Here is a 16,609-nt window from a genome sequence, read left to right on the forward strand (position 1 = left end):
CTCATTTCCTTTCTTCTGTGTACTCACCATTAAGCCCTGCTCCAAATATCCTGTGCGTAATTGAACTATTATATCTAAGATAAATACAACATCTGTCATTGAATCGCAGATAAGCCAAAATGTAGGCACAGATTGCTGTGAATCAAAAGCAAAAATAAATATACATATACACACACACACACAATTTGCTTGATTAGTAATTTATCAGTTCATATTTTTAGTATCAGGTCAAGGGCAATTATTACTACATCCTGGAGCCAAGTGTGCAATTGTCTGTATCTCATTCCTCTGTGTGAGTGTGTGTGTGTGAAAACGAATGAAAAGGTCAACACGGAGACAAAGGCCAACACGCTTAGCCAAACTCTAATCTGATGACAAACACCAGCTAACTGGGCCGTAAAACAAACATTTGCCCAGGTCTAGGGGGGAGGCTCTTGGCCGTGCCTTTTCCGTATTCCTTCTCCCTTCACCCACCACCCTCCAAACCCATTTCACAATTTTCCCCATTTTTCTGCTTATGAGTTGAGTTAAGTTTCGGTGGCTGCTTTTCGGCCTGCGTGTCTTATAATTGAGTCATTACAACAAGGCATAAAGGCACAAGGCACAAGGCACAGCAAAAGATAAAAGGCTAGGAAACGAAAGAAAAAATCATAAAGAAGAAGAATCCCCAGGCTCACATTAACTTAACACAACGACTGCTAAATGCTCTATGCCTCAGATCAATTCATCACTTTGTATGAATAACTAATCTAATTTTAATCCTCACTCAATGGAGGGAACAGTTTTTGAATTCAAAATCTTTGTCAGCTTCCTACTTACAATATTCTAAGTAGAAAAGAAAATTCAATTCAATAGAAATACAAGTTCAAGAAAACTTGCAAACTCGCTCGAATATTTTGTGGCAGGTTTCACAATTATAAAATTCATATTTGAAACCTTGCTCCTGGCTAAAAGGCAACAACTTCTCTCACTTAGAAGGGTCAAGAAAGTTAAGGTAGCTTCTCGCACATAGTTAAAACGCCTACATAATGATGGGGTGTCCAAAAAGAAGTGTTCATTTTCATACCCTGTCCATACATACATATATACTTTTGTATATATAGCCATGATGGTATATAATACAGTATTTATGTATGCATAGAGTGTTAAGAGCACACGCACACCCAAAAAAAAAACGAAGAAAAAAGGGAACAAAGGGATTTTTCTTGTTATTGTTGATGTTGAATAGCCTCAGGAGCTGAAACTGGACCCATGACGGCTTGTTGTTGTTATACATTCGGTCATTGTGTTTCTTGTTTGGGGGGAATATCTCAAGTGAACGGAACTCACCTGCAGTTCAGGAAAGCTCTGCCTCACAATTAAGGTCCATAGATTATATAGAACACATACAGTTAACATCATTAACCAATAGAAGTAAAAATTCTCATCTGGATTAACTACGGAGCGTCGTTTCTGTAAATAACGTCGTCTACTACGTTTAACACTTTTGTCGACGTCACCAGAGGCACTTTCTGAACCCGTGTCTTCAACAGTTTCCTGCACAATAAGGATCAAACGCATCAGAATCCAAATCAGAGACAGATGACAGAGGAGGGGGCAGATTTACCTGTGTCTCGGGTATCTGTCTTGTGGAGAAACGCTTCAGGAATGAATCTTCACGCTTAAGCGGTGGTTTCTTCTGTATGGCCGATGATATTTGTACCGTGGTGCGTAATTTCATCCAGCGTTGATTCGAACGTGTCCTGTACGAATTGAATTGAAATTGTATTGGCTTACAACAACAATGGGATAAACATAAAATACGATTCTTTTGGTTCTTTATAAAATCGAAATACCGAAAAATTTAAAATGGAAATTAATGAAAACATAAAACAACTACATTCAAATAGAAATCTAATTACATTTAGCGAGCAACTAAAGATAGTAGATAGACAGGTAGATAGTTAAGATAAGGAAAGATAGAGAGAGAGAGAGTGATAGATGGAGGGGGTTTGGGGCGGTCATGCTTTAAGGCCAACTAAGCGTGCGCTTACGTTACGGTGCCTGATTACTACGTACTACAACAACACTAAGGAACTACGGAGCAGGCAATAACTTACACAACACACAGCACACACAGATACAGTTACAGTTACAGTTACATAGACAAATAACGGCAAAGAACGGTCGAACAACGGGCCACAGGCAAACACACTGGGGCACTAGGAGTAACTATAATATGTAATACATGTATGTAAAAAGGAGATGGCAACAAACTTAAACACAAAAAAAATCTTCATATTCATTTTAAACGGAAACTCAAAAAACCGTAACGTAAACACACACACACACACACACACACACACACGCACACGCACACGCACACTCACACATAAACAGGAACTCAGTAACGGAACAGTAACGAAATGAAACGAAATGAAATGAAACAGGATGATGACTCGCTGAATATTAATCTCTCGAAACATTTGTCGGTCGGCCATGCTTAAACAACAACAAAAACTCAAATGAAATTGATAAAGTTTTCAACATTTTGGTTTTTGTTCTGGGTTAGTACATATGTATATTTAGGTTAGCATAGATACTAAATTCAATATATAACACACTAGTTTTTGTGTATGTGTGCAATCGATTATACATTAGATAAATATGCTTGAAAATGCATTTGTTATGGGTCGAAACCCGGCCAGAACCAACTAACATAAGTGGGTAATCATAATCATAATAATAATAATAAATATAAATATAATAAGTAATAAGGAGTCAAACAAAATAAAAAAAAACCAAACAAAAAGAATGTCAAAAACAATACAACGATAAGAGATATACATATATATTGGAGAGGAGGTAAATATATATAGCCATTATATATATAGAGAAAGTGAGAGAGAGAATCAGAAAAAGCGCAAGTGGGCGGAAAATTAAATTTAGCTTAACGAATGTAAGTTGTAGTAGTAAGTAGTAAGTAGTAGTTGTAGTAGTAGGCGTTGTCGTCGATGGGAAGAGAATTTGGAATTGGAAGCAATATTTGAGGTTTCGATTTTCAGTTAAGGACGAAAATGAGTTTTGTTTTTGCCTTTTGCTTGGCTTTTTTTTCGTGTGTCTGTATATGTATGTATGTCTTTGTGTGGTCTGTTTGTCCTACAGATTTCATTTGGCCAGAGTGAAAGTAAGAAAGTGATAAAAGCTTGGGAAGCCAAGCAAAGGGGCGAAAGAAAGCAACAACAAAATAAAAAACAAACCACTTTCATATTGGTAGAAACGAAATTCAAGAAATTGCAAAAAGGATTCTATTGGTTTGTAGTGGAAATTATTATTTGAAGTAGATTATTAGATTCAACTCAACTTCTGTAGCCATTTGAAGTTCTCTAGAATGGTCAAAAAAGAAACTGAAAGCCTTAGTAATAGGAAATAAGAAAGCATTTTCGAATTTTCGGCTCAGTAATTAGTCTGAGGAGGAGTCAAGATGAAAGTCCAAAAACTATTCGATATATTGATCTTTAGGGAGGTTTCCAATAAAAATTGAAAAATACTCTACTACTTTTCCATGAGAATATCCTTTAGAAAAGTTATACAAAAATATTTCAATTCGTTTGTAAGAATTTGAATTTTCAACTAAAAATGGAATGACTAAAAGGAAAAATAATTAAATTAGCAGATGAAATTCATCTAAAAGTATGAAAATTGAGTTTTCTTTAAGAAAACGAAAATCCAAAGAAAGAGACAGCAAATGAAAGCTAATTGGAAGAGTTTCCTGATTATATGTATGTGTATTAACTAATATAGGCAGACTAAAACTATACTAAATTCAAGTATGTCTACAGGAAAACTCGGGAAATGTTGAAGGTGGGGAAATTAGTGGGAATTTGTGGGAGTTTGGGTTTGGTTTTTCTTAAAGCGTTTCCATCTATTTCTTATTGGAAATTTATTTTCATATCCAAGCTTCGAGAAGTTTTTTTTTTTGTTGCTGTTGGTCACTAAGTCACTAATTGCCATTAAAAAAAATATACCTATATATGTATATTAATTATGTGTTTTTTTTGTTTTTTGTGGTTTATTATTGGATCCACTTTGTTGATATTTATATACAATGGGGGGACATTTTTCTGCTTAATTTAAGACCAAAAAAGTAGACTATATATATATTTTTTTTTTTTTTTTGTTATGTCAATGTTTTTTACATATGTAATTTAAGTTGTTTTTTTTTTTTACTACATATTTACAGCTGATTGCCTTCTTATTGTTTTGCTGACTTTTATAGTTTTTTTTTTTTTTTTTTGGTAATTTATTTTGTGCTACTAAAGTAAGCAAATTGCAAATGCAAATGCAAAAAAAAGAAAAAGGAAAAAACTAAAAACAAACGAAAAATGTAAATGAAAAGCAAATGAAAAAGCGCCACTAGGCATTTGTATACGTATATGTATATATATATATAAGTGTGTGTGTGTGTGCTTTTTACAGGGTGTATGTGTGTGTGTGTGTAGTGGTAAGGTAAGAGATAAGGTTTTTGTTAGGATTTTAGCTCTATATTAAAAGGCGAAAGTCCCAGCATGTTCAACCAAACCTTTTTTTACTGTACTAAATTGCTTACAAAAAAAAATGTTTATTGTTCTTATTCTGTTGTTGTTGTTGTTTTGTTGCTGTTGTCTTTTTGTCGCAATTGAAAATTTGTATGAAGCGCTTACATGCCGATCTTAGACATCATCATCATCATCATCATCATTCTCATCATCATTAACATTATAAACGAAATCGTAGAAAATCAAGAAACGAACAAACAAAAACAATTGAAAATGAAATCAAAACAAACTTTAATCTTTTTGCTTAGCATTTTGAGTGTATTTTTTGTGTATAAATGTGTCTTTGTGTGTGTGTGTGTTTGAAATTATACAACAATAGTAATAATAATAATAACAATAAGGCAAAAAACACAAAAAGAAATAATAAAATTTGAACAGAAGAAAAAGCAAAACTAAACTTACCAATCGGAATCTGGATCTGAAGCTCCATCTCCGATACGCGATTTCCTAAACGAGTTGTGAGTGAAAGTTTCATTTCGTTTTCTTTTCTTTTCTTTTTGGATTGGTTTTGGTTTTGGTTTTCTTTTTGATTGTATATATGTATATAGATTGTTGTTGTTTTGTTAATAATGCTATGTAGTATTTTGTATAGTAAGTAGTAAAGAGACAGTTGAGACAGATATGAGCAAGTGTAAGAGAGAGAGAGAGAGACAGAAGAGAGACAAAAGAGGCAGTGACACAGAGAGATAGAGAACAAGAGAGAGAGAGAGCAAAAGAGTTAGGCAAAGGGACGAGAGAAGAGTAACAGAATAGGGAGACACTTTTATTCATTCACACTCAAGCAGACAATTCCCTTGGGGGGTTCTTTTCCTTTTGCTGACTTGCCCCTCTAAGGACGAAGGACGCAGGAGAAACAGAGACCCATTATGGCCACATGCGGGCCATGGCAGCTGAGTGATATCAAGCGGAAAAAAGGCTTGCTGCACGATAAGAACACACACACACACACACACACACACACACACATGTAGACAAAAAAAAAACATTACCTTTTATGTTGTGTGCTGGACTTTCGATTTATTATAAATTGAAAATGAGCTTGTTAGTTTTTGGTTTGGTTAGCCATTTTCTTGTTGCCTTCCAATTCGATTTCTTTGGGTTCGTGCCCCAAACAAAAGGTTAACCAACTAACACACACACGCACACACACACACACACAAACAGTAAATATAATGTAAACGGGTTTTTGTTCGTTAAATGGAATTTTTTATTGCACCACAAATCATCGGACATGGGGCCCAGAGCAAATTGTTATTGTTTAATGACTGTCCATGTCGATGGTTGTCGATGTATTCGGTTTTTTGTTTTTGGTTCCTAAGCTGATTTTCAATTAACGCATTCTCCTTATGGCCAGTTGTTGTTTGTTGCCTACTTTGCGGCCTGTCAGTTCGCATGACCTGGCCAAAAGCACAACAACAACCAAAAAAAAAAAAAACAAACAAATATATATGCTTAAATTACGACAAGCCACTTGAATCGACCAACCGACCGACCAACCAACTCTCTGGCCAGTCATTATCCCTAACGGAAGTGGTGGTTGGAGAGTGCAGCTAGAGAGGGTCACAGAGAGAGAGAGAGAGAGAGAGGGAGAATTGGGATGTGCTACCATTTAATTGTAATGAATATTTCAGTTAACAATAAATATTTAAATATCTTAAATAAAAGAATATATATTAAGGTGCCTTCATTTCGATATAGAAGCCTAGGACTTGGCAATGAAAAAGATCTTCTGATGGAAGGTTATAGTTATAGATAACAATGAAATGAGAGGAACTTTGCCCTCTAAAGTATGCAATAGGCTTTAAGAGCACACTAAGAATCCCCGAAGCAAATATTGCTTAGAGTGAACTTGCCTTAATATGTTTAAGTTATCATAGAAAAATATAGGTACATATTCAGATGCTTCTAATAATATGAATTACACTGTGCGTGTGTGTTTGTGTGTCCAAGGGCTTTAAATTGGGGTAAACTCCCAGGTAAGCCCAGGTAATAATCCCATGGGAGTGACCTACAAAAACTGACCCAAATGACCAAAAAATATGTTTGCAAATTGTCTGAAATTGGCAGCTTTCGTTATGCCAAAAAGTGAGAAAACAAAACAAAAAAAAATGGAATACATTTAGCCATCAAAAAACTTCTTGGAGAGCAAATGAAACTTTGTTATTGTTGTAATGCAGTAAAATGTTAGTTCTCGTGGTTTCTATATAAATAGTCTTACTCTCTCTCTCTCTCTTTTTCTCTATCCCCCTTTATGCATTTGGAATCTCAAATAGCACTAAATCAAAATACAATTGCCAGCAGATGACGACAGATAGACTGACAAAAAACACACATACACAGAGAAATCGAACAATGAATTCGATAGGGGGAAACTTGTAAGTGAATTAGTTACCTCACCAAAGAGACACCAAAGACTAGAGCACCAGAAGAACCCAATACGGTTGGACTACTTTCTCCTTAGAGGGATTGGGTGGGGAGGGGAGAGGGAGAGTGTACTGAATATGCATATGCAGGCGCCTGGCATGCTCTTTTGGCAGCTAAACCAAATCGTTGCCAGCCAATGCTGCATAAATTCTTGTCGTCGCCTACCATCTCAATCGTCTATCTCTCCTTTCTGCGTGATGTCTATATATAGATACATATAGTCTGGCTGTGTGTATGTGTTTGTTTGCTCGGGGTTTCTACATAAATTTACAATTTTCTAAATTCAAATTCTTTGTAAGTTGTCAGTCAACGAGATGCGAGATGGCTGCGATGCCAGCGACGCTTCGGTACGAAGCTTAGGACTAAATTTTCCCTCATTTTCCATGCACAATGCCAAAGCAGAAGCAGCAAAAGTCGTGTAGCATATGCATAGGCGCATGTTGTATCTGTCTCTCTCTTTCTCTCTCTGTCTCTCTCTCTCTCTGTGTGTGTATGTTTATCAGAAGTTTGCCTACATTGCAGCAGTCAGCTTAAACATATCGATTGTCCCTCTACTTAGACACACACACACTCGCACATAGACACATAGAGAAAAGCCACTTTAACTTTTGCTGTTTGCTGAGATTGTTTTCTCCCACCCCCGTGAAACTTCAGATCTCATACAAGCTAGTGTATGACTATATAAGTGTACCAGTATGTCTGTCTGTCTTCGTGTGTGTGTATGTGTGTGTTTGCTCTGGCACTTTTAGCCCCTACTTGGCAGCAACTTGTTTAGCTCTCTGGCCGAAAAACTTTCGCAAGTTGCCCTGGCCAAAAATGAACTAAAAACTAGGACAAAAGTATAAACGATGGGGTGAAGCAAAGAATAGAAGACGGTAAGGGGGGACGGGTGACCCCTGCTTACCCAACATACATACCATATTTACTATATATAAAGTCTACACTGTACAGTGGAGCATTTATGCAGATGAACAATTATTTTATCATCAACAGATTTTGAAATATCTAAAGATGAAATTAGCCAACAAGAAACGAAGAATAAACTTTTGAGAAATTCTCTTTACTTGCGATCATTTATCTCTCATTCGTATTGAATTTCTTTTTCTTTATTGGTCATTACTTTCACCAACTCTCAGGTTTTTCTTTTTAGAGTTTTATGTGACTGAGTTTGGAGAAGAATATAGAGTTGGTATCCCATTTCGGTGAAAGTGAAATCTAAGCTGGCTGTCAGTTGATGTGAAGTTGGATATCTCTACTGTTTGCCCTGTCAAACATCATTCACTTTGAACCATCATGAAAAACTTATTTCATAACAAAGTAACCGCATGACTTATACACACACACACGCGCACACACACACACGGTCATAAAAGCGGAAAAAAGTTATAGCAAAAGTGAGATATATATATATATATGTATTCAGTATGTTTATATATAAAGGATGGCAAGACGAACGAACGAAGACTTTTTCTTTCTTTCATTTTTTCCTCCTGATATTATTAGAAAATTTTACTTTGAATAGGAGTGAGACAGAGACAGAGACAGTGTGAGAGAAAGAGAGAGAGTAGAGTAAGATAGAAATAGTGGAGAGAGAGAGAGAGAGAGGGGAAAAAGGACTGCATTCGTTTACACATCAAATGATTTAGTAAGTAGTAAGTAAGTAGTAGTTTTTACACATAGGATCATATACACTACAAACTGGTGGGAATGATGGTTGGTTCGATGAATGGGTTAGTAATTAGTTGCTTAGTTAGTTAGTTAGTTAGTTAGTATGGTTAATTAGATATTAGTTAGATCAGATGGGAGAGAGCGAGAGAGGAGGGAGAGAGAGAGAGAGATAGATCTAAAGTTAGTTTGTTATGATTGTTGCTTTTTTAGGGATTGATTTTCACACATACACACACACGCACACACAGTCGTACGCCGACGCACGCACAAAATGCAAAAGATATATACGAGAGAGAATTATATATATTATATATAGAGAGAATTATATATATATATATGAATATACGTTTACATATTGCAATTTCTTTGTTTATTTTTTAGATATGTTTTTAATATGTATGAATAAATATTATTCTTTCATTCCTCTTAATGCGACGCAGTGAACAGTAATAGGCCATTACGGCCCTAAGACTTTTCCATTTGGTAAGTTGTTGTTGTTGTTGTTGTTGCTGCTCCTGTTGTTGCTGTTGCTGCTGCTGCTGGTCCTGATGAAAAGTCTGCTCTTTGCCGTTATCATCTAAAATGCCATCAGCTTTGGCTATCATCAACTCTTCAGGATGCTCGCTTATGAACGATGAAAGGGTCTTTGTTCTATGATGTAATTGGATTGAACTCGATGAGGAGCTTAGCAAACGTCCGTTTCCTTGCAACGCCGGCTGCAAACTGCAATCAGAGGATGGACTATTCAAATGAAGTCGCACCACCTTGCCACCACGGTGACGACGTTGTCGAGGCTCGTCCTGCTCTCCAGTTGTCAATATAAGTCTATCCCTCTCTGTGTATCTTAAACTAGTTGTACAGTTACTGTTACTGCTGTTACTTAGATCTGCACAGATCTGCGATGAGTTGCCCGATCTTTCGATTCGAATTTTCAAATTTTCATTTTCGTCATTTTTCCCAAAGACACAAAAATACCAAGTTTGCTTAAGTAGTTTGGTTTTCTTCAATTGTGTAAACAAAACAAAACCAAAAACCAAAAAGAAAAACAGGTTTTTTGCTGTAAAATGTTCTCAGTGTTGTTTGTGTCTGTTGGAGGGGCGGTTTTGTTTGTGTGGGTGTGTGAGTGGGTTGGGTCAGAGATAATTCACTTAACCAAAAGTCCAAAGAGTTGTCAACTTTGTGGCTAATGAGAGTAAGTCTGTGTCTGTGTCTGTCTTTGTCTCTGTGTGTGTGTGTATATGTGTGTGACATAGAAATCTCAGCTAATTGTCATTGCTAATTTCCACATCCCTGACATAAGCACACACAAACACACACAGAGAGAGGAAGAGACAGCCGACAATAAGCAACAACAACTAAATAAAACCCATGGCAAAGTTTCGTTTTGTTTATGCCCTGTTTGGTTGTTGTTCTTGTTGTAGGTGGTTCTGTCACATTATAAAAACTTGACTTCATTTAGCAAATGGAGAATAAAACTTTAACATTTACTAATGTTCTCTCTATGCTCAATATAATTTGTTTAATTTTAGAAACTTTTCATAATGTAGCCACAACAATCTGTGTGTGCGTGTGTGTGTGAGTAATGAAACCTTTTAGTGTAGCATTACTGTGAGAATATAATGCCTACTCTTAGATACTTGTAATCATCAATGACTATTTCGGGTAATTAATTGACATACGAGTAGATCACATTTCCAATGTCTCACGTATGTAACTTGTCAGACTTCTGTCAGGCTTGTGACTGATTGTGGTACGAATGCTGCCGCTGCTGTAATTACTGATGGCCATTTCCATTATCGAGCACACTCACGCACACACACACAGAGGTGAAAGTTTTGAATTCATAGACCTCTTTTGTGCAGTTTTCATGTAATTCTAACTGACACTGTAGCAAGCAATCAATAATTGGACTGAGCACAAGCCAAACCATATTTGAATAATGTCCTTTCGGAGCTTTGATTTAAGAGGAGCACAATCAGAATAGAGAAAAAGCAGCTAATACGCTCAATTTGACTTATTGAACATATTTTTCATAGCATTTACCATTTAAAATACTTGCAAAGATCTTTTTTTTTATCAACATACACATTTATGTATATACATATATATATAGCTAAATATAAAGAATAGAACGAGCCATAAATACGGCAGATACGTATAACCTACTAAATGTACTCCAATTGCGTTTGATCAATTACGAAAAGCTGTCAAGGCGAAGCCCAACAAAGTATGCTACACATTTATGCTTACGGCATGTTATGAGACACGGGATGTGGATGTGGATACGTGTATATGGATTTGTGATCCATGTATGTGTGAATTATGTGTATGTGTGAGTTAATGTATGGTTATGAATATATTTATTTTGCACAATAAGCACAATTGGTTTAAGACGTGGAACGGCGGAAAGGGCCAACATCGGAATTCATCCCTTTTTTTCTGCCAGGCGAGAGTTTATATATTATTCAATCAATTTTTTTCTTTTAGAGTGTGGGGGGGTGGGTAATTTTTCGCGGTTTTTTATTTTTGTTTTTAATGTACTTGTATATGTGTATGTATGTATGCTTGTATGTATGAGTATGAGTATGTTTCTTTGTGTGTATAATGCCGTGTGAGACTTTCAAAATACTTACCGCTGACTAGGACTCTTGCTATCGGAGGAATGCACCGCACTATTGTTGTCATCATCATTATTGGCCAATGCCATCATCGCCTTATGGTGATGATGATGCCGCTTATGATAGCCGTCACCACTGGGAACGTTTCCAGAACCGCCGCCGCCGCCACCACCGGAACTGCTGGTACCCGTTGGACTGATGACATCCGTATCGCTATTGCATTCGCCATGCTGCTGCATTTTGCGTGCCATATCCTTGGGAAATTTACCATGCTCATGCTCGTGCGTATCCATCTGAAATTAGTTAGGCAATCAAATACAATTGGCTTGGTGTGTGTATATAAGAGAGAGCTTTATCCATCCTCATCTCTATCAACATCGTCTCATCATCATCATCATCATCATTAGCATCAACGTCATCAACATCAATATCATCCACAATTAAGAGAATTATGCAAATTTCCCCTTAAGCATCAGTCTCATGCAGTCAATTTCACACAACCCAGACACACACACACACTCACACACACATACATAACCATAAAATGCTCCCAGTAGGGAACAACAATGTGGAGGATGTGGCGATAATAGGTAATTAAAATTACATTTTATTGCTCCTGCTGATGATGATGATAATGTTGACGATGATGCTCTTGAGGAACAGAAGGAACAGGCCAATAGCCAAGTAAACTGCGAATAAGAAAAGCAGAAGAATAAGGGGAACATAAAAGCGAATTACAGTTGAACAAGAATGCCCAAGAGAATGAAGTAAAGAAAAGATCAGCTGAAGAGCGAAAGCTTAGAAATAGTAAAGAACTACTCAGCAAATTGATGAGAAAAAGAAGGAAGGAAGAGATACCATAGAAAGAAAGCATAAAGAAGAGTGACTAATAAAGATGACATTTAAGATTCCAAACAATAAAAAAGGAATAAGAAAAGAAAAGAAAAAAAACAAAGAGAGATAGAAAGTGTATCTTTATGCAAAGTACAAAGGGGCAAGGACAGAGAGAGAGACACAGAGAAGAGAAGTGAAAAAGAACATGAAGATGGATAGTGGGTGAAGAGAGAACGCGACAGAAAAGTAGTAACTTTCTCTAGCTTCATCTCTATTCGCTTTTTTCTTACTCGAGGTATTGAGAAACCCAGAAACGCAGAACAAATACAGAATAAGAGTTAGGCGTACAGATTAAAGAGAGATAAAGAGAGAGAGAGAGAGAGAGAGAGAGAGACGATGAGAAAACTGGAGAATAAACTCCAGTCAATTTGCACCCAATAGTTAAGGCTATTTGCCCTGTTGCTAACATTCTCTTTTATGGCATTAGGAATGGCTAAAATTACAACACTTTGACTTGAGCCAACAGAAGTTGTGGCCAAAAGTTGTTGGCCTCAGGTTAACAATGCTACCAATGGGACAAATTCAATGGTTGTCCAATTGCCAAAAACTGGCAAATCCCTTAACAGAGCTTCTAGCCACATAACATTTCTATACATACAAAAATATATATATATATATGTCTATGTATATGTACATACTATGTACATATGTAAATAGATGTTCGTTGCGTTTGTATTTCCACTTTTATATCCTATCTCTATCATTGCGACCAATTAGTTTGGGACAAATCGTTGCTATGCTGGCCTTAGCTCTTCACTGTGCTTCATGGCAATTAAATGTGCCACAAAACTTGATTGGAATTTATTGTGCGGTTATGGGGGATCCTGTAACAGGACCATACCATACCACAGGCCATAATAATTTATACCCAAAAAAAGTTTTTGGGATGCCGAAAAAATATAAAAATGTGTATACAACAACATCTCCATGAAATTCATTTGATTAAGCAGTGATAAATTTTGACAGAGGGTGTCCCCCCCTCTCTCTCTCTCATGCTCTCTTAGTTTCTGTCCCCAGACCTTGGCAACTTGGCAAAACCACGTCGCCTCAATTTCCTAACACCATAAACCAGCCACCGCCTTGCCACAATCTTTATCGCAGCAAACGAATTGCATACTCTCATAATCATAACAGTTTTTTTTACGAATATGAATATGAATATGGGACATCCAAAATTTTGAATATAAAAATTCACAAGCAATCCCAAAGAAAAAAAGAAGGAAAATCCAAAGAAAATTCATGTCACAAATCAAACGAAAGAGACATGATGATGAAATGGTTAGCAACTAATAAATTGCGAACGAAATTTTAGCCTGAACTGAAGGCAAAATCATCTCATTATACTTTAATACAGTAATACCTCGTTATACGTGTTGCCTCCGAATGTGTTTTGCTATGGAATTCGTTTGACCAGAGTATATAGTTATGTGGGCTTCTTTTTGTTCCTTGCTTAACCTAAACGGGTTCAATTCAATATGTTAAACTCTTAGTCGCAACTCTCAAGTCTCAAAGGGTTGAAGCTAACTAATCGATGGGAGACAAAATCGCACAACTTCAGACTCAAAGTATGCCTAATATTAGTAATAATATTAGAATGTTTCATTAACCAATGAAGTTTCATGTACTTTGTCATTTTAGTTTGTGAAATCATAATGTATTTAGCATTAGTTTTGCCAAGTTTCTAATGTAATTAGGTCCTTTTAGCATCCTTTGACTGAAATGATGGACAGCCAGCCCTAACTATATTTTGCACATTTTCACCAACAGTTTGTTATTTTTTTTGTTGCTGTTTTTAATTTATGAACTTCAAAGGTATGAAAAAAGTTTTGCTCTTTGCTCTGACAACCGTTTGAACTTTATTAAACTTTTAAACTCTGGATAGGTAATTATGGGCTAAAATGTCTAGAAAAGTGTGTCTGTGTGTGGCGGTGTGTGTGTGTGTTTATGTGTGTGTGTGTAAGGGCAAAAGGTAAGACGTTTTGCTAATATATTTTGATTAGCATTTTGAATAATGTCGTAAAACTAGGCAAATTACTAGGCTCACACCCAAAATTTTAGATTGACCTCTTCACCCACACACAGACAGATAGACAGACAGACAGACATACTGACAGAGCTCTCACCTGACATTGGCAACGACAGTTTGGGTCACTTACCGTATAAAGGCCTGTTACAGTGGCCGATGTTGAGGCCGCCGACGATGCGGCCGCAGATGCTCCGGCTCCAGTGCTGCCGTAATTGAGCTGGGAATGATAGCCGCTCGAGAGTATTTTCTTGTGTGCGGATGCATGCGCCCGATATGCGCTCACGCTCAGTTTCATTGTGACATTAAACTCTCCGCTTCTCTGTCCTCTGTCCGCTGTCCGTCACGGTTACGGATCCACGCCTATTCACACAAAAGGCGTGGCCGTTACCGTGGCCAGTTGACTGTATTTGAGTTTGTCTGGTTTCAGTTTGCTCTCCGTTTTTAGTGAGCGTAATTGAGTGGGGCAAAGGCGATGCCAGCCAAAAGGCACCAAACAAAACAACAAAACAAAAAAAAAAAAAAAAAACTAAATATGTGTTCCTCCGCCTACTCCTCTGCCGCTGGGTGGACCAAAGCAAAGCAAACAATGCGAAATGTTTTTTATTGCCGCCTTTTGTTTGTGCCTTTGTGTTGTTGTGGATGTGACACAAAGAGACACAGCTGTATGGGGTTAAGGAATAGGAGTGGAAGTCGTTCTGGTGTCTGGTGTCCTTTGTGCTGTTTGCCCCTCTTCCTCCTACCCACCCGCTTGCCCAACCGTCACCGTTTCTACGCGTTTTGTTGGCCGCTGCTGCTGCTGTTGTTATTCAGTTTTAGTTGGTCATAAATGTTTTTGCCTTGGGTTATGTCTGTTTTTGGTGTGTTCAGTGTTGGTGTTTTCAGTGCCTTCGCCTGACTGACTGACTGACTAACTGGCGGGCTGGCTGGCTGGCTGACTGAATGGCTGTGCCTCACATTTCGCCTTACTTGCCTGCCTTTCTTGTCAAGCTTCTGCAGGCGGCTTCTGGATTAGGGAGCAGAAAGGGAGTGAAAGTAGAAGTTTTTAGGATCCTTTTGGGTGCTTGCTTTTTAATTGTTTGTAATTTGGGTTTTAGTGCTCTACGGTTTTTGTTTGTTGTTCCTGTTCCTCTTGTTTCTGTTGTTGTTGTTGTTGTAGTTATTGTTGTTAAGGCCTCATGTCACTTTAGTTACAAGTAGCGTTTTGTTCTTGTTGTTTTTGTTGCTGTTTGCTGTAGTTGTTGTTATTGTTGTTGTTGTTGTTTTTGTTGTTGCTGCTGCTGCTTCTGCCCTTCTGATGTATATCGTTGTTTCTGGTTATTGTTGTTGTAGTTGTAGTTGCTGTTGTTGGTTGTCGCCTGCAGGATGAAAAAGACATTTTGAATGTTCAGTTTACTTTTCAAATGATAAATGTTTAAAAACAGCTAGTAAAATAAATGAAAATTAAATTTAATTAAACAAGTGTGTGAAATCAAAAGAAAGAACGAGCGACGCAAAGGCAGAGACAATGTTCTAAGCCTAGGACTGTAGCATACTTTTTAGCGCACCGCACAATGCACAAGAATTTTATTATCCATCATTGCTCTAGCACTTTGCCATAGAATTTCTTAGCCAAATTTGATAGCTCTTCTTTGGAGAATATACACAGTTAAGCAGGAAAATCATTTTTATGAACTTGAAGTAATCAACATTTTGCGAAGTAAAAGCATTAATGACTAAGACCAAAGCATGTGGTTTCTATGTATTTGCTTCTACTTACTACTAACTCTACTTGCAAGTCAGTAAATCAAGAGTAAACTATCTTTTAGCCAATCGATAGAAAAGAGCAAAACGAACTACTTGATGGAATCATCAAGAACAATAACAATTCCTGCCTGAAATTCTAAGTACTTTTAGCAATATTTATGTATCCAATTACACTTTTTGTCTCCTCTCCTTCCCGTAAACTTGGGTTTATTATTCGCCCCAGTTGGTAATACTTTGGCTTGCATATTTCTTGGGTGACATTTTTGGTTTTCATTAAACAAAATTTATTCGGCAAAATTTTTGCATTTTTCCACTTTTTGCAGCAGCAGCAGCAGCTGAGGCTCTGCTTAAATTTCACAAAATGGAGTGGAAAGTTAAACTAATAACAAAGAAACTATAAAATTTGTAATTTATGCAAATCGACTGAAGTGCAACGATAAATTTTTAAAATTTATTAAAGCAGAATTTGAATTCCATTTATTTGCATATGTGATCACAAGTATTTTGAAACATTTTAAACTACAAAGAAGGAGTAGTTCAATTTGTCAAAATGCATTATCAATACATAATGCCAAATGTCTCATTAATAACACAAAACTGTGGGAATTTCGGAATAGAAATTGACACAAGATATGTATGCATGGGTATGTACATAAATA

At 36.8% G+C, this 16,609-nt stretch overlaps 1 protein-coding gene across 6 annotated transcripts in view; it reads right to left on the bottom strand.

Moving 5' to 3' along the window:
- The window catches only part of Cngl (Cyclic nucleotide-gated ion channel-like), a 42,556-nt gene that overhangs the window by 9,853 nt on the left and 16,094 nt on the right, over window positions 1-16,609 (bottom strand). For all 6 annotated transcript variants that reach the window (XM_068303298.1, XM_068303297.1, XM_068303294.1 and 3 more), the window contains exons 2-7: window positions 14,338-15,562; window positions 11,303-11,580; window positions 4,980-5,024; window positions 1,607-1,742; window positions 1,330-1,536; window positions 28-135 (exon numbers count right to left, since the gene is read on the bottom strand). In XM_068303298.1, the coding sequence (XP_068159399.1) occupies window positions 28-135; window positions 1,330-1,536; window positions 1,607-1,742; window positions 4,980-5,024; window positions 11,303-11,580; window positions 14,338-14,502 (939 nt within the window). In that variant the 5' untranslated portion in view covers window positions 14,503-15,562. The remainder of the gene's footprint in view (window positions 1-27; window positions 136-1,329; window positions 1,537-1,606; window positions 1,743-4,979; window positions 5,025-11,302; window positions 11,581-14,337; window positions 15,563-16,609) is intronic.

This window comes from Drosophila tropicalis, unplaced genomic scaffold (assembly GCF_018151085.1).
Source record: "Drosophila tropicalis isolate 14030-0801.00 unplaced genomic scaffold, ASM1815108v1 contig_158, whole genome shotgun sequence".
Classification (NCBI taxonomy): Eukaryota; Metazoa; Arthropoda; class Insecta; order Diptera; family Drosophilidae; genus Drosophila; species Drosophila tropicalis.